We start from the raw sequence: 20804 nt of genomic DNA on the forward strand, positions 1-20804 counted from the left end.
ACCTCAAGACCCATCTCTTCACCTCTGCCTATCCGTAGCCCCATGCCCCCCTCCCTTCTCATCTGTGTCTAATCTTGTCTTGTTTTGTTTGTTTTGTTATGTTCTGTTTTTATCTACCTGCATTGTAAAGTTTGCAGCCGAGTGTGAAGCGGTGGGGATGAGAATCAGTACCTCCAAATCCGAGGCCATGGTCCTCAGTCGGAAAGGGGTGGCTTGCCCACTTCAGGTTGGTGGAGAGTGCTTGCCTCAAGTGGAGGAGTTTAAGTATCTAGGGGTCTTGTTCACGAGTGAGGGAAGGATGGAACGGGAGATTGACAGACGGATTGGTGCAGCTTCTGCAGTAATGCGGTCGATGTATCGGTCTGTCGTGGTGAAGAAAGAGCTGAGCCGCAAGGTGAAGCTCTCGATTTACCGGTCAATCCATGTTCCTACTCTCACCTATGGTCATGAGCTTTGGGTCATGACCGAAAGGACAAGATCCCGGATACAGGCGACCGAAATGAGCTTTCTCCGCAGGGTGGCTGGGCGATCCCTTAGAGATAGGGTGAGAAGCTCGGTCACCCGGGAGGAGCTCGGAGTAGAGCCGCTGCTCCTCCACATCGAGAGGGGTCAGCTGAGGTGGCTTGGGCATCTGGCTTTTTGGAGGGACCTGCGCACTCTGCTCCGGGGGGTTCCCATGGGCAGGGTGTCAGGTGTCTTCACAGACGCTTCCCTGACGGGCTGGGGCGGGACGTGCCAGTCGCGCTCGGTCAGGGGCGTGTGGCCTCCTTTGGGGCGCCACATCAACTGGCTAGAGTTGGACACGATCCGGTGCGTGTTGCTGCACTTCGCACCGGCCCTACGGGGAAGGGACGTGCTAGTGTGGTCAGACAACTGCACGGCGGTCGCCTACGTGAACAGGCAGGGCGGGGTCAGGTCTCTGCCCCTCCACCTGCTGGCGGTGCAGATTTGGGAATGGGCTCACGTGCACCTCAGGTCACTGAGGGCTCTGCACATTCCCGGAGAACACAATGTGGGCGCCGACGAGTGGCGTCTTCACCCCGACATTGTGGCCGAGCTCTGGAGGCGCTTCGGGAAGGCGCAGGTGGACTTGTTCGCGTCCCGGGAGGATGCACACTGCCCCCTGTGGTACTCTCTGCGTGTGCAGGACAGGCCCCCGCTGGCAATGGACGCGTTGGCTCATCGGCCGTGGCCGAGAGTGCTGTTGTACGCTTTTCCCCCTCTGCAGTGCATTCTCCCTGTCATGTCTCGGGTGCGGTTGGAAGGGCTGTCGCTCATCCTGATCGCCCCTTTTCGCCCGGGTGCCCAGTGGTTTGCGGAGGCGGCCCAGATGGCGGTGGGGACGCCGTGGCCGATCCCTTAACGCCACGGGGCGTTGTTGCAGGCGAACGGCTCGATAGGGGCGTTCCCTGTGCTGGGCCAGCCGCTGCGGGCTTGGCTCCTGAAAGTGGTCGCGGAAGTGGTCGGGACCATTCAGGGTGCAAGGGCAGCCTCAACATTGGCTAGTTACTCTAGCCGCTGGGGTGTCTTTGCCCGCTGGTGTGAGGACAGGGGTGTTGACCCTCTCTGTTGTGACATCGGCTGTGTACTGTCGTTCCTGCAGAGTCTCATTGAGCAGCAAAGGTCCCCTGGCACGCTGAAGGTGTACGCTTGTGCCATTTCGGCGTGTCATGAGGGTTTCAATGGCGTGTCTGTGTTTAGTTACCCCTTGGTTAAATGGTTTCTGGCCGGGTCCCGCCGTCTACGACCGGTGGCCCGGTGGAAGTTGCCTCAGTGGGATTTGGCGTTGGTTCTGGAGGCGCTGTGTGACACGCCGTTCGAACCTATTGACCAGATACCGTTGAAGATGCTGTCCCTTAAGACGGCCCTTTTGTTGGCCCTGACTTCTGCTAAGAGGGTCAGTGATCTTTGTGCGCTGTCGACGCAGCCTGGCTGTCTCACCATTAATGGTGATGTCAGTAGGGCAGTGTTGCTCCCTAACCCGGCATTTCTGCCCAAGGTGATCAAGGCTTCGTTTCGTTCCATGAAGATGGTGTTGTGGGCGTTTTCTCCCCCTCCCCATGCGGGTGCGAGGGAGGAGAGGTTGCATCGTCTGTGCCCGGTTCGCGCTTTGGCACAGTATGTGCTGCGCACGGCCGCGGTGCGGACCGCGTCCCAACTCTTTGTGTGTCACGGTGGCCCTAAGGGTGTCCCAACTCTTTGTCTCATTGGTTGTGTGAGGCGATTGATCTTGCCTACACATCACATGGTGTCCCTACGCCTGGGGGGTTCGGGGCCCACTCCACGTGTGGGGTGGCGGCCTTGGCCGCACTGTTTAAGGGCGTGGGGGTGGAGGACATCTGTGCTGCCGCGTCCTTGGGGACGCCATTGCCGTTTGTCCGATTCTACTTGCGTGACATGGCCACAGGCACGTTGGCCCATTCTGTGCTCAGCATGGCTGAGTCTAGGGTGTGAGTTGGGTCCATCGAGCTACTGGGACGGCTAATTGACATGGGTCCGTTCGCAGCTCCGGTATGCCTGTGCACTTGTGTGTGGGACGCTCGCCTTTGATGTGCTTGAGCGTCTACTTGGGCGCCAAGTCCGGGTCTCGGTGTGTTCTCTGGGCTGGCCTCGGACGCTCCGATTCAGTCGAGACTGATGAGGAGGTACCGGATGGGTTGGTGTTGTGGGTACATTCGTTTGGGGGCTGTGGTCAGCGCGCAACCGGATGTGCTTGGTGTGAACCGGATGGAAGCGGCTGGGTGGTGTGGTTATTCCACGCCCAAGCCGTCCTATGGGCACTTATCTCTTTTGTGAGGTGGGTGACAGGCAGGGAGTACATCTTGGGCTCGCTCGCTTTGCCCTAAACCAATAGGAGCGAAGCCCCTATGGGCAAAGCTTCACGATATAGAACGATGGTTACTTTCGTAACCCCAGTTCTATGAGTGGAGCGTCGCCCATAGGGTTCATGCCCTGACCTGTCACTGACTGCTTTTCTCGTGAAGACAGTTACATCGGGAGGCAGATTGGGGTGTGTGCACTGCTTTTATAGCTATGGGGCAGATGGCCTAGAGCAATGCTATTTGCATATTTAAATTTTCAGTGACTGCCGATTGGCAGAGAGGGTAAACCAATAGGAGCGAAGCCCCTATGGGCGACGCTCCACTCATAGAGCTGGGGTTACGAAAGTAACCATCGTAGCAAAGTCCCCCTTTGAGCCACAGGCATGGAACTACTGCCACACAGTCATCCTCCTCTGGGTACAAAACTACAGCATGTCGTCACTTGAAAGCAATGTTTAGAAAAGAGGTTTAAAAAAGCGGCAGCATAAGACACACACAGGCTAGCTAAAAACAACGTGGATACAGAAAGACACCTCAGTTACGGAATTGTAGCAAGTGCAGGATTAGCTAGTCTAGCAAAATTAACTGCCAAGAGTAACGTTACACAAAGAAACATGATTTAGCTAACGTTACGTATCAGTTGATAGATGTTACAAGGAATAAGCACATATAACATTCTAACTTGTTGATACACTAAGAAACACGATTTAGACAAGTTAGCTAACGATGTTACCTACCTGTTCAACGGTTCATATGCGAAGAAGCACAAAACATCCGAACTTGAGGATGAACAAAGAAACAAAAAATTGTAAGCAACCAAACTTGTGGACACACGAAGAAACAAGGGTTACTGTAGGTATTTCATCTCAGGCCAACACAGTTTTTTTCAAGCTCAGTTTCTATAACTTGTTTTTCCGCCAAAGGTTTAGAACTTGCGTTCCGCTACCAGTGACTTTGACTAAAGAATTAGAATGTTAATAGAGTATTGCAAACAGTCCTTGTTTAATACAAAACAGTCATTACGTTCTTACTCATTAACCTAACAACAAATGTATAATATTGTACAACAGAACTCACCGTAGTTATGTAGGTCACTCTGCGTTCAATAATTTTCAGTCTGATAAAGATGTATTGTCCAATTCAGAGCATATAGCTTATACCTTACACACTTTGAACAATAATTGTTCCTGAAAGAAATAACCAAATGATCCTACTAGTTTTCACAGTACTACAGCGTTGGATTCCTGGCTTTGAAAATTGCGATTGTCTTGCCTTACGTGCATTTCACATTCTCTATAGGGCGCTCTACGGACATGCTGTGTGTGTTTGTGAGAGAGATATTTAACCAATATCGCACTTGGTGGAATGTCAAGTCACATTTATTTATATAGCACATTTAAAAACAACAGGCGCTTGAACACGTTTTTGACGGCTTTTGATTTCCATGGACAGGCACATTTCCATGGACAGGCACATTTGCCCATAGAATAGTAGGTAAAGCACGATGGACGGAAAGAAAATCATCTTCGCATTCATGGCTTGCTGAGGCTATATACTAGCGAAAACGCACAGCTGCAACCACATTTGAAAGCTTTAGTAACTGCAGTAGTTACACATTTGTAGCTTAGTGATCACATCACTTAAAGCACATCTTCAATCGCATTTGCAGATGAAGGCAAGAGAGCAAGCATACATTCCCAACAGTAATTAGTTAAGTACAGTATTGGGAAGCATCTTACCCAAACTATTTTTGGGGGGCAAAGAATTGTTACCGGGTCTGTATACATGATTAAAGGAATAATACATAAAAGACAACAATACACAATATAATACAATATAATACATGAAGGGCAAGCCTAAAATGGAAAACACTTAAGACAACTAAAATTATTTAAAATCAATTCAAAGTAATACATTAAGAAGTTAAGAGACATTTTATAAAACCAACAACAGATTAAAACCAAGCGTGCCGCACAAGCCCTGAAAAGTGAAGCCAAAACGTCTCGATCGCCCCCTGGTGAGTGGTCCCAGTATAGGTCATAAACCCCGCCCTCCCCATGTTATTCAATGGGACGCGAGACCAACTAAACAATTAAATTACCCTTCAAATATATTTTTTCCGAAGCTGGTTTCTGTCATTTACTGTAGTTTGTATCACGCTAATGTAAATTCAAGAGTTTGTTTTTAAAATAAGTTTGTTTTTAGTTAGTTATTTAATGCTCTAAAAACGGTGGTGTGACGTCGTGATTCACAGCTGCGATTGACAGCTATCTGAGCCGAGGAGCCACTGAATCTTCGGAGGACTGAGGAGATTGGAACTTTACATTTAATCTCTAAATTTCTATAATTGATATAATTTCACACGGACATAATGGGTTGTTCTGCAGTACATTGTGCTAACCGATCTGGCATTTCCAATCGATCTTTGAATTTTTTTCGGTAAGTTAAATGTATAAGCTATTTAATTAGTAAATAAATGTAATGGGCTAGCTAACGTTAGCTAAAAGACAACAAGCCTCGTTAATAGCCATGTTAATAGCTAGCAGGTGATCGTTAGCTAGAAGATACCAATTATTTTTGTATTAGGCCTATTCTAAATTAAGGTTAAACATGATGTAAGTTAGGCTATAACATCGTCTAGGTTTAACAAGCAAAGGTTGTACTGTACTTGGACTTGCGATTGATTACGGTATGCGCATTCGAGAGTGAGGGCGGGGCACAAGGGTGGGGCCATTGATTTCGCGGCTTTAGGGCTTTACTTCCTTCTCGCTACTGCGCATAACTACTGCGCAGAACTGGTCCCAAGATCGCTATCTGCGCAGACGCAAGTCCAAGATGTCAGCGCCGTATCAGGACACTGGTGGCTTCATTTTTCACCAATGGAAAAGAGCGAAAGGGCGTCGTCCATTATATATACAGTCTATGATTAAAACAGTAAGAGGACGTTAAAGATAAGTAAAGAACGGACTTGACAAAAACCAAGGGATAACCTCAGACTGAACTAAAAGCAAGAGAAAAAGGTGGGTTTTAAATCAGATTTAAAATTGCAATGGTGGAACGGAACTTAATGTGGGATGGGAGACTATTTCAGAGCATTGGAGCAGCAACAGACAAAACTAGGCTACATCATCCTTCCTGGAGGGTGGGTTCTTGATTCTTCCAAATATACCAAATAGTTTATTTTGGAAGACCAAACATCTTGCCCATGTCTGTGATCTGATTTTTGTGATTTTTATTCTTTAATATAGTTGATGCAACTGTTCTTTACTCGTATTTACTCTATTTCCATTACATTTATTGTTCACAGTAGCAGAGTATTTTGAAAATTATGCATTAAAAAAACAAATTGGTGCATAGAAATTCACCAGAATGCAGGGAATGAAGCATCTGACACTCTCATTGAGGAGAACCCCCAGACACTGCTTAATTTGTGTCCCCCAGGTTTGGCAAGGTGTCCCTTATTTTTCCACATTGAAGGTGGCAACCCTAATCTAACCCCACGGTGCGACTGACTTAATAACGATATGTTGTTGACTTGCACAGCTGCATTTGGTTCATTCAGTATGAGTCTTGCACATCTAGCTAATGTTAGTGGTTATACAATTGTGCTCCAATAATTTGCATACCCTTTTGGCATTTAGTAATTTTGCCATTGATTTTGAAAATATGACTGATCATGCAAAAAAAACAATTTTATTTAAGGATAGTGATCATATGAAGCCATTTATTATCACATAGTTGTTTGGCTCCTTTTTAAATCATAAGAAATCACCCAAATGGCCGTGATTGAAAGTTGACATACCCTTGAATCTTTGGCCTTGTTACACACAGGTTAAAATGGCAATTAAAGGTTAATTTCCCACACCTGTGGCTTTTAAAATTGCAATTAGTGCCGAAAAGAGGTGAATGTCCTGGAGTGGCCATCACAGTCTCCTGACCTTAATATCATCGAGCCACTCTGGGGAGATCTCAAACGTGCAGTTCATGCAAGACAAATAAAGACCTTGCATGACCTGGAGGCATTTTGCCAAGACGAATGGGCAGCTATACCACCTGCAAGAATTCAGGGTCTCATAAACAACTATTACAAAAGACTATCATTGATGCTAAAGGGGGGCAATACACAGTATTAAGATCTAAGTGTATGCAGACTTTTGAACAGGGGTCATTCCATTTTGTTATTTGTTGCCATGTTTTTTTTTTATGATTGTGCCATTCTGTTATAACCTACAGTTGAATATGAATCCCATAATAAATAAAATAAATGTGTTTTGCCTGCTCACTCATGTTTTCTTTAAAAATGTTAGATATATTACAAATTCTCCAAGGGTATGCAAACTTTTGAGCACAACTGTAATTGCTCATTGACAGTACTGAATGGAGGATGACTTCAGGCATTCTCAAAGCAATGTTTATATTTTTGGATACCTTTCTTTAGGAAACATTATTTCCTAAGACAACAGTGAATCTTATGACAATAAAGCGTATGCCATTATATTTATTGTAACAAGGATACTCCAGTATGTAATTACTAATTTGCATTCATGGAGATTTAATAAATACAGAGTATTTTGTACAATCATACTGACACCATGATGTCAAACAAAGATTCATAACAAAAAAATTATAATAATAAAAGCAATATTAATAACTATATAGTATAATTTATGTTATGGTCACCTCTCTGAGAAATAATCCTTAGTTTCTGATGACTTGGAGATATATTAATTCAATGGCGGGCCATGATTTGGTAGTGGTGGCAAAGAGGATGGTCGTTAAAATATGTTGCTGAAAAAAGCAGCAGGAGAAGCAGGGTAATGTCACATGATTGATGGATCTTTTTTTGGGCAATTACGTAACTGTATAAAATCAATGGTAGGAACACTGAGATTCAGGTACTGTAGAAGTCAGAAGAGATCACTACAGTGTAGTTGATGCATTTAGTAACTTTAACACTTTGAATATTAGGGAATGTCATTCTAAAAATACTGCAATGGAACTGAAGAATGTTCACCTATTTCCTTGAGGTTTGGTGTGAGGGACATTGAAGGACATAGATATCATTCTCTCTCTGATTGGATGTGTGATGAAAGGTTGACAAATGTCGACCAATACTTGCCAAATAAAACGTACATACACTTCTAACAAACTAAAGATGTAGGTGGTCCATGACGTTGGTGTACTATCACTCTGTTCGTACACACATTCTAAGGACTAACACATGCATACAGTTTTCCTTTTATAACTACTAACATTAGCATGCTGTGGAAGACTCATACTGAATGAACCGAATGCAGCTGTGCAAGTCAACAACATACCGTTATCTAGTCAGTTGCATCGTCGGGTTAGGTACCTTCATTACTTTAGTTAAGCTACAGTAGCCTACTAGCTGGCTAGCTAGCCAACCAGAAGTAGGCTGACATAACTAACTGTGCTTAAATTAGTTGCCTGAAGTCGAAAATACGCTCAGTGTTGTATTACCCATTGGTGAAGCAGTCAAATATTGTTATACAAATAAACGTTATACTCACATTTCAGGAAAAACCTTTCCTAGCTACCTATAGACTCCAATCTACCAGGCTCCAGTCCGGATATTCCATAAGTCCCACCTAGCGAGCCCTCTGATTGAAACCATGCACACGGCCAAAGGAAAATGGGTCTCTAAAATGTGTACATTTAAAATTCAGATCCGTAAATAAACTTAAGATTTGTACATTTAAGTCAACACTTGTAAATGTTAAACAAGAGTTGTAAATTGTTTTACAGATTTGTGTTTTATTTGTGAAATATGTTTTTACATCCTCTCCATGAACTGCCACTTTAACGTGGTGGAGGAGTTTGAGTACCCGAGTGACCCTAGGAGCTATGTTGTCTGGGGCTATATGCCCCTGGTAGGGTCTCCCAAGGCAAACAGATCCTGGGCGACGGGTCAGAGTAAGAGCGGTTCAAAAACCCCTTAATGATGGAAACCATTTTGAGGACCGTGACGTTGCCCGGTATGGCGCAGCCGGGGCCCCACCCTGGAGCCAGTCCCGGGGTTGGGGCTCGTATGCGAGCGCCTGGTGGCCAGGCCTTTCCCCACCTTCCCGTGGGCTCACCACCTGGAGGAGGGACCATAAGGGGTCGGTGAGTAGAGGATCGGGCGGCAGTTGAAGGCAGGGGCCTCGACAACCATATCCTTGGACAGGGAAACTAGTTCAAGGGATGTGGAATGTCACCTCGCTTGCGGGGAAGGAGCCTGAGATCGTGCGTGAGGTTGAGAGGTTCCGACTAGAGACTAGAGACACTGTTGTTTTTGCCTACGGGCAAAAACAACAGTTTTCAACTCTGTATTAACTGTAATGATGAAATAAATCGAAAAATGAAATGAAAACTGTGTAACTGTTGGGTCTCACTAAACTGTGAAACTGTTAAAAAGACCCCCGGACAGGATTAGGAGGTACATCATTTAAGAAAGTAGAGGCAAAAAAGATTTGGAAATGGTGATTATCTGAGTCTGTTTATATGCAGGGCAGATAACTTTAAAACTACTCTAACAAGTGTTTATCGAGGAAAGTAAAGGATTAGTAGAGGATAGAAAAGAGAGTGACAGGAAGGATCCGATAGTATTTATACATGGCTTATACATAGTTACATCTTAATAAACAGTGTATATACAGTAATACCAGCATTCATACAGTAGCTACAGACCTCTTAACTTATTGCACATTTTGTTGTGTTATAGACTGAATGTATTGCTTCCATCAATCTACAAACAATACCCCACAATGATGACCAAGGGACAACGCAAATCATACAAATTGCACCTGGACCGTCTTGGCTACATCTGTTCCGAGACCCAACCGATATGATAGTTTTTTCTCCAAAACCACCAGCATCGATTCTGTTCTGAAAACTGTTAAAAAACCTCAATTTAATCATGTTCTAAAGATATAATGATTATATAATATTCTTAACTTCAAGCTCCAGTATTAAATCAATTTGTGAGCCTGCTTCTTTGAACTCATTAACATTACAACACTATGTATGGTCACGCATTAAAAAAGTGTAAATCTTCCTACTAGTAAAGAAATAGCAGGTGCCTGCCCTGGGCTACTTGCTTTCACTTTTTATAGGTTGTGCATCTATGATCTACTGAGAAATGTAGCATTGCTAGTTAGGTTACATTGCAACGTACAGCTCGGGAAAAAATTAAGAGATGACTGCACATTTATCTTTCCTTTCCTAATTTGTTGGAAAGTAAAGTTTTGAGTGAGGAACAGAAGGGTTTAAATTAAGAGACCACTGCAAATTGAATGCTTCTGTTCCTCACTCAAAACCTTTCTTTTCAACAAGGAAAGAAAAAGGTGCAGTGGTCTTGTAATTCTTTCCAGAGCTGTATACCCTGTATTATTCTCAAGTGGGGGGAGGGGTCAGTTCCTGTTCCTTTTTCTCACTGCATTGTAGCTAATTATCTCTGTATCCTCTCACAGAAATAATGTTTTGTAGATCATGCATGGGCAACCAACCCAATGCAGGACTGTACCACAAGGCCCTACAGTAAATCCCCTTATGAAAATAAATGAAATGCAAACTCATATAAATCCCATAAGTGCATAAAGGTTTATAGTCAACATGGAAAGACAGAGTGGCTAATGGCATTCTCTCACCCCAGGGCATTGGATGTTGGAAGGAGGGTTCAAACACATTCCACTGACGCAAGCAAATCACAGGTTGTCACTTGACAGCTGTTTTGACTTTATATTCTATCCAATAACTCAAGTTACAACCCTGTTTCCAGAAAAGTTGGGACACTGTGTAAAATGCAAATAAAAGCAGAATGCAATGATGTCCAAATCATCATTACACCTATATTTAATTGAAAATAGTACAAAGACAACATAACCAATGTTGAAACTAAGAAATGTTATTGTTTTAAGAAAAATACATGCCCATTTTGAATTTGATGCCAGCAGCATGTTCCAAAAAATTTGGGACAGGGGCATTGTGTTGCTTCACCTCTTCTTTAAACAGTACTCTGTAAGCATTTAGGAACTGAGGAGACCAATTGCTGTAGTTTTGAAGGTGAAATGTTTTCCCATTCTTGCTTGGTATTGGATTTCAGCTGCTCAACAGAGGTCTCCTTTGCCAGATTTTTTGTTTCATAATGCACCAAATGTTTTCAATGGGTGACAGAGCTGGACTGCAGGCAGGCCAATTTAGCACCAGGAATCTTTTACTAAGGAGCCATCTCCATCTTTACTTCTGAAAGATGCTCTCTGGGATGCTCTTTTTATACCCAATCATGTTAATTTTCCTGTTGCCAATTAACCTAATTAGTTGAGATTTTCCTCCAGGTTTTTTCCCCAGTCTTTTGTTGCCCCTGTCCCAGCTTTTTTGAAATGTGTTGCTGATATCAAATTTAAAGTGAGCTTATATTTTTGCACCAACTGATTCTAGTGTACAAAACTCACCTGTCTATTTGTTACTGAAATAAGAACATTTATTTATAATGTCATATCTGTTTTTTAAGTCAATCCTGGGTCCTCAGTTCAGGAGATCCAAACCAGTCACGAGACCATCAGCAAAATCAATGCTGCTGGAGAAAGTAAGTGACATGTGGTTTTTATAACATTGTGATTTTGTTTCTGCTTGTTGTGATTGTGTATGAGTTTGTATTTGTAGTTGTAATTGTTTGTCTGTTATTCATAAATGTTTATTTAAGAAAGTGTCAGTGAGTATGTGTGTGTGTGAATCTAAGAAATATCTGAAAGTCCTTCAGTAGAGCAGCAATCCTGTTTCTAGTCTGTCAGGTGACAGCAAGGCTCTAATCACTGTCTTCATGTCTCGTGTTATGCTGTGACATGACAGGTACACCACTTATTATTGTAATGAACATGCAGTGATAATGAACATGCAGTGATGTGTGCGTGTCTATGTGATTCTGAGGGAAATTCACTTACATGCCATTCAGCTGTTGTTAAAGGTATCCCCCGTTGAGGGGTGACTAACCTACTACTGAATAGTTGATCATTAATCCACATAGACAATACAAGAGCTGTAAGCAGCTGTGTGAATTTAAGCTAATATGTCTTTGTATAGTAAACTGATTTGCTCGTGTGTGTGTTTTCAGTGATGAAGTGCTCTACTGCTATGGATGTTCTATTCCTTATGGATGGTTCCTACAGTATTGGGAAGGGCAGTTTTGAGAGATCCAAGCACTATTCTCTCAAGCTGTGTGAGGGGCTGGATATAGGGCCAGACAAGGTATAGCAACTGGGAGTCTGCTCAGTTTTGTCATGTATTCAGTGAATTCTCTCTGTATAAATGTAATGTATGAAATGTTCAACTAGCTCACCTGTGATGCGCATGCACATTTTAACACAGATACATTTTAGAGACACACATCCCTTCAGATCTCTGGGCAGGTCGGGGTTTTATATATCAGGACTATCAGAATAGGAGTGCTGAACTCCTAATCTAAAAATTTTTTATTTTATAAGTAATGTGAAAATTATGATAGTAACGTTAGTTGCTTCTGTGCAGAGTACAGATCTGAACAACTAGGGACTCATTGGTGGCAAAAATGATTGGTCCCAGAAATTAATGGGTTGAACTAGAGCAGCGGTTTTCAAAACGATGCATGCCTCCCCAGGGTGGTACCAGACAGCAAGTTTCAGGTTTATTTGTCCAATTTTCCGAATAACACAGCATGATGAAAACCTTATGACATGGCACCTGACACCTACGGCAATAATACACATTATATACTTAACAAAGTAAACTAGCAGCAAAAATGCACAATATGGGTAGAAGTATTGAATATTAGATGTGAGCACAAGTGGGTCCACCTGCTGGGCATTTCTGCCTGACGCACCTCCGACGGTGCCATTGTGCCAGCTGCAGGGTCGTCAGCCAGGAGCCAACCTTCACTGAAGTTTTCACTCCCGGAACATCTTGAGGTGGTGGAGCAGCAGTAGGGACATCTCCCTACCGCCCCCTGCAGCCAGCTAGGATCCTTGTTTTCCCCAGACCTTGACCTTTCTTCTTAACCAGAGCCAGAAGCTCCCTTGTTCTACCTTTTCCACCTGGTCTTTGAGAGTCTTCTTTAATTTGGAGCCTGTGATCCCGAGAGATTTCAGGAACAGCTGGGTGAATGTTCCAATGTTATCTCTGCACCTAACTTCCACTGGATTGATGAAAGCCCTCCACTCTGCTCTCAGCTCTGCATACATCTTCCTCTCAAAGACTGCCTCCATTCGTTGTTCCCATGGGACATTCAATTCAGCCATTATCACTGTCCTGGTAAGTGAGGACCAGAGCACGATATCTGGTCATAGGGAAGTTGTGGTGATCTCTTGAGGGAACGGTCAAGGTCGACTCTCACACTCCACCCACTTCCGGATGACAGGAGAAACCACTTACTTGTGCAAGTTCTCCCATTTAAAAAGATGAGAGACGCCTGTAATTTTCATCATAGGTACACATCAACTATTAGAGACAAAATGAGAAAATAAATTCCAGAAAATCACATTGTAGGATTTTTTATGAATTTATTGGTAAATTCCTCGGTAAAATAAGTATTTAGTCACAAGCAAGATTTCTGGCTCTCACAGACCTGTAACTTCTTTAAGAGGCTCCTCTGTCCTCCACTAATTACCTGTATTAATGGCACCTGTTTGAACTTGTCATCAGTATAAAAGACACCTGTCCACAACCTCAAACAGTCATACTCCAAACTCCACTATGGCCAAGAGCAAAGAGCTGTCAAAGGACACCAGAAACAAAATTGTAGACCTGCACCAGGCTGGGAAGACTGAATCTGCAATAGGTAAGCAGCTTGGTGTGAAGAAATCAACTGTGGGAGCAATTATAAGAAAATAGAAGACATACAAGACCACTGAAATTCTACCTCGATCCGGGGCTCCACGCAAGATCCCACCCCGTGGGGTCAAAATGATCACAAGAACGGTGAGCAAAAATCCCAGAACCACACGGGGGGACCTAGTGAATGACCTGCAGAGAGCTGGGACCAAAGTAACAAAGGCTACCATCAGTAACCCTACGCCGTCAGGGACTCAAATCCTGCAGTGAAGGCGTTCCGGAGGCTTCCGAAACAGATGCCCAAGCCACCTCAGCTGACCCCTCTCGATGTGAAGGAGCAGCGGCTCTACTCTGAGCTCCTCCCGGGTGACCGAGCTTCTCCCCCTATCTCTAAGGGATCGCCCAGCCACCCTGCGGAGAAAGCTAATTTTGGCCACCTGTATCCGGGATCTTGTCCTTTCGGTCATGACCCAAAGCTCATGACCATAGGTGAGAGTAGGAACGTAGATTGACCGGTAAATCGAAAATTTCTTCACCACGACAGACTGATACATCGACCGCATTACTGCAGAAGCTGCACCGATCCGTCTGTCAATCTCCCGTTCCATCCTTCCCTCACTCGTGAACAAGACCCCTAGATACTTAAACTCCTCCACTTGAGGCACGCACTCTCCACAAACCTGAAGTGGGCAAGCCACTCTTTTTTGGAGGTACTAATTTTCATCCCCACCGCTTCACACTCGGCTGCAAACCGTCCCAGTGCATGCTGAAGGTCCTGGTTTGAAGGGGCCAACACGACAACATCATCCGCAAAGAGCAGAGACAAAATCGTGTGGTCCCCAAACCTGACACACTCCGGCCCCTGGCTGCGCCTAGAAATTCTGTCCATAAAAATTAGGAACAGAACCAGCGACAAAGGGCAGCCCTGCCGCAGTCCAACATGCACTGGGAACAAGTCTGACTTACTGCCTGCAATGCAGACCAAGCTCCTGCTTCGGTTGTACAGGGACCTGACAGCCCTTAGCAAAGGACCCAGAACCCCATATTCTCGAAGCACTCTCCACAGGATGCCGCGAGGGATACAGTCGAATGCCTTCTCCAAATCCACAAAACACATGTGGATTGGTTGGGCAAACTCCCATGAACCCTCCAACACCCCGTAGAGGGTATAGAGCTGGTCCAGTGTTCCACAGCCCGGACGAAAACCACACTGTTCCTCCTGAATCCGAGGTTCTACTATCGGCCGTATTCTCTTCTCCAGAACCCTGGCATAGACTTTCCCGGGGAGGCTGAGAAGTGTGATCCCCCTATAGTTGGAACACACCCTCCGATCCCCCTTCTTAAAAAGAGGGACCACCACCCCTGTCTGCCATCCCAGAGGCACTGTCCCCGACCGCCACGCGATGTTGCACAGGTGTGTCAACCAAGACAGCCCCACAACATCCAGAGACTTGAGGTACTCAGGGCGGATCTCATCCACCCCTGGTGCCTTGCCACCGAGGAGTTTCTTGACCACCTCTGTGACTTCAGCCCGGGTGATGGACGAGTCCACTTCTGAGCCCTCAGCCTCTGCTTCCTCGATGGAAGACGTGACGGCGGGATTGAGGAGATCCTCGAAGTACTCCTTCCACTGCCCAACAACATACCCAGTTGAGGTCAACTGCTGCCCACCTCTACTGTAAACAGTGTGGGTAGGGCACTGTTTCCCTCTCCTGAGGCGCCTGACGGTTTGCCAGAATCTCTTCGAGGTCAGCCGATAGTCCTTCTCCATGGCCTCACCGAACTCCTCCCAGGCCCGAGTTTTTGCCTTCCCAAACACCCAGGCTGACCTGTCAGTACCCGTCAGCTGCGTCAGGAGTCCCACAAGCCAACCAGGCCTGATAGGACTCCTTCTTCAGCTTGACGGCATCCCTTACTTCCGGTGTCCACCACCGTTGTTCAGGGATTGCCGCCTCGACAGGCACAGGAGACCTTACGGCCACAGCTCCGAGCGGCTGCTTTGACAATGGCGGTGGAGAACATGGTCCACTCGGACTCAATATCTCCAGCCTCCCTCGGGATCCAGTCGAAGCTCTGCCGGTGGTGGGAGTTAAAGATCTCTCTGACAGGAGACTCGGCCAGACGTTCCCAGCAGACCCTTACAGTACGCTTGGGCCTGCCGAGTCTGTCCAGCTTCCTCCCCCGCCATCGGATCCAACTCACCACCAGGTGGTGATCAGTTGACAGCTCCGCCCCTTTCTTCACCCGAGTGTCCAAGACATACGGCCGCAGGTCAGATGAAACGACAACAAAGTCGATCATCGACCTACGGCCTAGGGTGTCCTGGTGTGCACTGATGGACACCCTTATGCTTGAACATGGTGTTCGTTATGGACAAACTGTGACTAGCACAGAAGTCCAATAACTGAACACCGCTCTGGTTCAGATCAGTGGGGGGCCGTTCCTCCCAATCACGCCACTCCAGGTGTCACTGTCGTTGCCCACGTGGGCGTTGAAGTCCCCCAGTACAACGATAGAGTCCCCAGTCGGAGCACTTTCCAGCACCCCTTCCAGAGACTCCAAGAAGGTTGTGTACTCTGCACTGCCGTTCGGCCCGTAGGCACAAACAACAGTGAGAGACCTATCCCCGACCCGTAGGCGCAGGGAAAGGACCCTCTCGTTCACCAGGGTAAACTCCAGCACATGGCATCAGAGCTGGGGAGCTATAAGCAAACCCACACCAGCCCGCCGCCTCTCACCATGGGCAACTCCAGAGTGGTGAAGAGTCCAACCTCTCTCAAGGAGTGTGGTTCCAGAGCCCAAGCCGTGCGTAGAGGTGATCCCGACTACCTCTAGTCGGAACCTCTCAACCTCACGCACGATCTCAGGCTCCTTCCCCGCCAGCGAGGTGACATTCCACGTCCCTAGAGCTAGTTTTCGTGTCCAGGGATCGGGCTGTCTAGGCCCGTTCCTTCGACTGCCGCCTGATCCTCTCCGCACCGGCCCTTTATGGTCCCTCCCGCAGGTGGTGAGCCCACGGGAAGGCGGCCCCACGTCGCTTGTTCGGGCTGAGCCCGGCCAGGCCCCATGGGGAAAGGCCCGGCCACGCCATACTGGGTGACGTCACGGAACTCATAATTGTTTTCATCATTAAGTGGGTTTTGAACCGCTCTTAGTCTGACCCGTCGCCTAGGACCTGTTTGCCTTGGGAGACCCTACCAGGGGCATATAGCCACAGACAACATAGCTCCTAGGGTCACTCAGGTACTCAAACCCCTCCACCACTGTTGGCTTTTGAGTCCATCTTCAGAGCTGTTGTTGAGGTTATGTCGCACATTTTCCGGGGCCACATTATGCGTAGGTATAAGGTGAACTGGTAACACCAGACCTTGAATTTCCCTGTTAGGAAGCTTTGGTCGATTTTGCTCAGACCCGAAAGCTGAGATGTGACAGTGGCTGCCATGTGCTTGTCGGACAGATAGACCATGTAGAGCCTTCCAAGGCTTTGCAAACGTTGGTCCACCAAAAGTGGGATTTTCTCACCATCAACTGAGAAGAACATTTTGTTTTTCCCGACTTCTTTCCTAATCGAGAGTCTGCGGGACTTTGCTGGTTTAATTTTCATCCGGGCCCATCTCTAGACAAACCTTTTCAGGTGTCTAGAGGTGCATGCTGCTTTCCGTAAGAGGGTGGTGACGTCATCCATTTAACGTAGTAGGGCCAGGAGTCAGACTCCTTGGACCATTTGTCTTCCACCTATTAAGATAATCTCAAATGCTGCTGTGAAAAGGATGGGAGAGATGGAGCAACCCATTGCTATTCCTTTATCAAGCTGGTGCCAACCAGTTGAGATCTCCTGGGTTGTGTAAAAGACATGGAAGCTGTTAAAATAATTTGCTACTAGACTCTGGATGCGTGATGGTATATAGAAGAAATCGAAAAGAAATTGATGAGCTGATGGGGAACACACCCATAGGCATTTTTAAGATCCAGCCCAACTACGTCATCATTTGTGTCATATATCAAATATTATGTTAAGAATATTATAAATGTTTTCAGTCATGAGAAAACAAAGTTTTCAGAAAGGAGGCCGCTGTCTCAGACTTTTTTGCATTTCAATTAGGAGTTTATCTTACTTAACCACAAACCACATTCCTCTATTTTAAGTAAAACATTTTTGTTTCATTGTGAAATAATTTGCCTTTAAAATCTCACATATAATTGGCTTTTGTCATGATCAATCTTCATGATTGATATCTAGCAATCATTCTAGAATTACTGGTACTGTTGATGTACACCGATCAGTCTGCAGTGGTTACTGTGTAAAATGTAAATAAAAACAGAATGCCCACTTTGAATTTGATGCCAGCAACAAGTTTAAAAAAAGTTGGGACAGAGGCAACAAGAGATTGGAAAAGTTGTGTAATGCTAAAATATTAAACCTGGTGGAATATAACTGAACTAATTAGGACAATTGGCAACAGGTCAGTAACATGATTGGGTTTCAAAAGATCATTCCAGAGAGGATGGGTCTGTCAGAAGTGAAAGACTATGCAGCCCTATAGTGCAATAATTTAAGAATAATTTTTCTCAATGTAAAATTGGATCTCATCACCTACGATACATAAAATCATTAAAATCTCTGCATGCAAGGGACAAGGCTGAAAACCAATATTGGTTTGCCTATGATCTGCATTAAAACCGGACACAATTTTGTAGTGGAAATCACTGCATGGGCTCAGGAACACTTCTGAAAACCCTTGTTTGTGAATACAGTTTTTTACTACATCCACAAATCCAAAACTCAACCACTTAAAGAAGAAAGATGTAACAATATCCCTTTATAAATGTTAAAACCAATATACCATACCATAGACCTCAAATAAAAGCTGAAGAGCTATTCTTTATTGTGTTAATTGTTGGATCTAAATGTTTAGAGAAGATTGTGCACTATTAAACTACTAAGTGTAAATCTTTATGTATTTATATATGTATTATTTTCCTCTAGCAGGCTAGGGAAAATCTAATATTTCAATATTAGTTCTCATAACCACATTTTGCCAAGCATGTCTGCATCTTATCATACTCAGCAGTATTGGCAGGAAACCTGTTGGTTACAGCGTTGCTAGATGAAGTCCCTGGGCAAGGCAGTTAACCTGAATTTCTCAGAGGTCATTGCTGTAAAGCTCCCTTCAATCAGTTTTTACCCCCAGGCCATAAGGACATGAACATTTCAAATTCTCTGACATTCTTCTTACATTCAATGTACATTAGCATATTGTATGTACCATTCACAGGCATATTACACTTATTTAAATGTATAATATTTAATATTTCTATCCATAATTTCCATATACCTCATTCTACACCCTTTGGAATTGCTGCTAGTTTACATTGTTATGTATATTTTTGCTTTATATATTTTTTACAGCTTGGTGCGTAGATGTCGTGTGCCATGTCATAAGAATTTAATTGTTCAGAATGACGCTATGTTATTTGGTGCTTTTGATAAATAAAAGATTTCAACTTTGAATCAGATGAATCAGATTGAATCAGAAAGACTTTTCTGGCCATGCCTGCAAGTACCTGAATTAAAATAATTTTAGTGCTTATGATGAAAGAAATTGAGACAGCCCTAGAGGTAAAACATGACACAGGGTTTAAATGGTTGCCAAACTGAGCAGGGACAACATTTAGACTGCAATATTAGACATTTCTGTATGCCTACAGTATGTCAGACTATGCCCTCCTGGACAAAATATGAAGTCTCTATCACTGGGATTAAAATCACAATCCTTGGAACTCACATTTTAAACCACTGATATCCACAGCTCATTTGTAATCCACAAAAGTCCTACTGGATGGTGATAGAAAGCATTTTTAATGTTGTATTTTTGTAAGCACTGATAGAAGCTCTGACATGGTTTGTTGGCCAAAACCAAATGGAAAACAAATTGAGATCTGAAATGCTTGATAAAAAGCTTTTTCTTACCATGGATACTTGTTTTGTTTAGGTGCGTGTGGGTGTTATTCAGTTTGGCTCTTTACCACGACTGGAGTTTTCTCTTGACTCCTACACCAACAAGCCTGAGTTACGGAAATTCATTAAGAAAATATCTTACAAGTAAGTAGTCAAAATCATATTTTTTTTCATGCATCTAAGGAATACATTTTTACTGCCAGTCTATAACTCTATAACAGGCACATTGGTATGTTTGTCCCATGGCAGGGTCTCACTGCCAGACCCTAGCAGGAAGCACCAGCAGATCCAAGTGAGTCGAGGACTGTGAGCCTACTTCTAGTGTACACAAAAATGCCAAAGCGTTAGGCAATGATGGGTATAGGGAAGATGAATAAATCATATGTGTATGGGGAAGATGGGGAAGAAGAACTACCATAATGCTTAACTGCCAGATAATTCATGTACAGTGGGGAGAACAAGTGTAGAAGTCTGTCATTTTTATCATAGGTACTCTTTTTTTATAATATGGATTGTGAAAGTATGTACATGTTTTTGGCTGTGTGAAAACTTTACTATGGACACATTTTTGGGGCATAACAACCAACCAACTTAAAGGGCTTTTGGCTATGTGCCATGGTATGAGTTTTTGTTTTTAGAGCAGAATGTTTTGGATGGGATCCTGGCAGATGCAAGAAGATGGTTAATCCCATGTAATTACCTCTTTATAACTGTCTCAACACTAAATACTGTAGTCCTGGGATTTCCCCATCTATCACACATATATATTCTTTCTCCTTGCGGGGACCCAAAATATTATTCCCATACACAATTATATTGTCCCTAACCACTAAAACTATCATTAATGCAATTTATATATTTTTAAACTCTGCAAATTGTTCGAAAATAATTACAAATATAAAATAGAATATAATTGATAAGTATTCACAGCTTTAATCAACATTAATGGCCAACCCCATTTTACAACTATGCATTCACCTTGTGAATGTAATTTTTGGACACAGGGCTAATATTATAAATGAAAACACACTACTGTTATACAGTAGGGAGAACAAGTATTTGATACATTGCCGATTTTGCAGGTTTGCCCACTTAGAAAGCATGTAGAAGTCTGTAATTTTCTTTTTTTTATCATAGGTACTCTTCAACTGTGAGTGATGGAATCTAAAACAAAAATCCAGAAAATCACATTGTATGATTTTTAAGTAATTAATTTGCAT

General features: G+C 44.3%; 1 protein-coding gene across 2 annotated transcripts in view; it reads left to right on the forward strand.

Annotated features, from left to right (window-relative positions):
* Positions 1–20804, forward strand: part of vwa2 (von Willebrand factor A domain containing 2) — a 119037-nt gene that overhangs the window by 51026 nt on the left and 47207 nt on the right. For both annotated transcript variants that reach the window (XM_020046903.3, XM_013131977.3), the window contains exons 3-5: positions 11335–11409; positions 11935–12068; positions 19619–19728. In XM_020046903.3, coding sequence (XP_019902462.2) covers positions 11335–11409; positions 11935–12068; positions 19619–19728 — 319 coding nt within the window. The remainder of the gene's footprint in view (positions 1–11334; positions 11410–11934; positions 12069–19618; positions 19729–20804) is intronic.

Source organism: Esox lucius, chromosome 5 (genome assembly GCF_011004845.1).
Source record: "Esox lucius isolate fEsoLuc1 chromosome 5, fEsoLuc1.pri, whole genome shotgun sequence".
In the NCBI taxonomy this organism is placed as follows: Eukaryota; Metazoa; Chordata; class Actinopteri; order Esociformes; family Esocidae; genus Esox; species Esox lucius.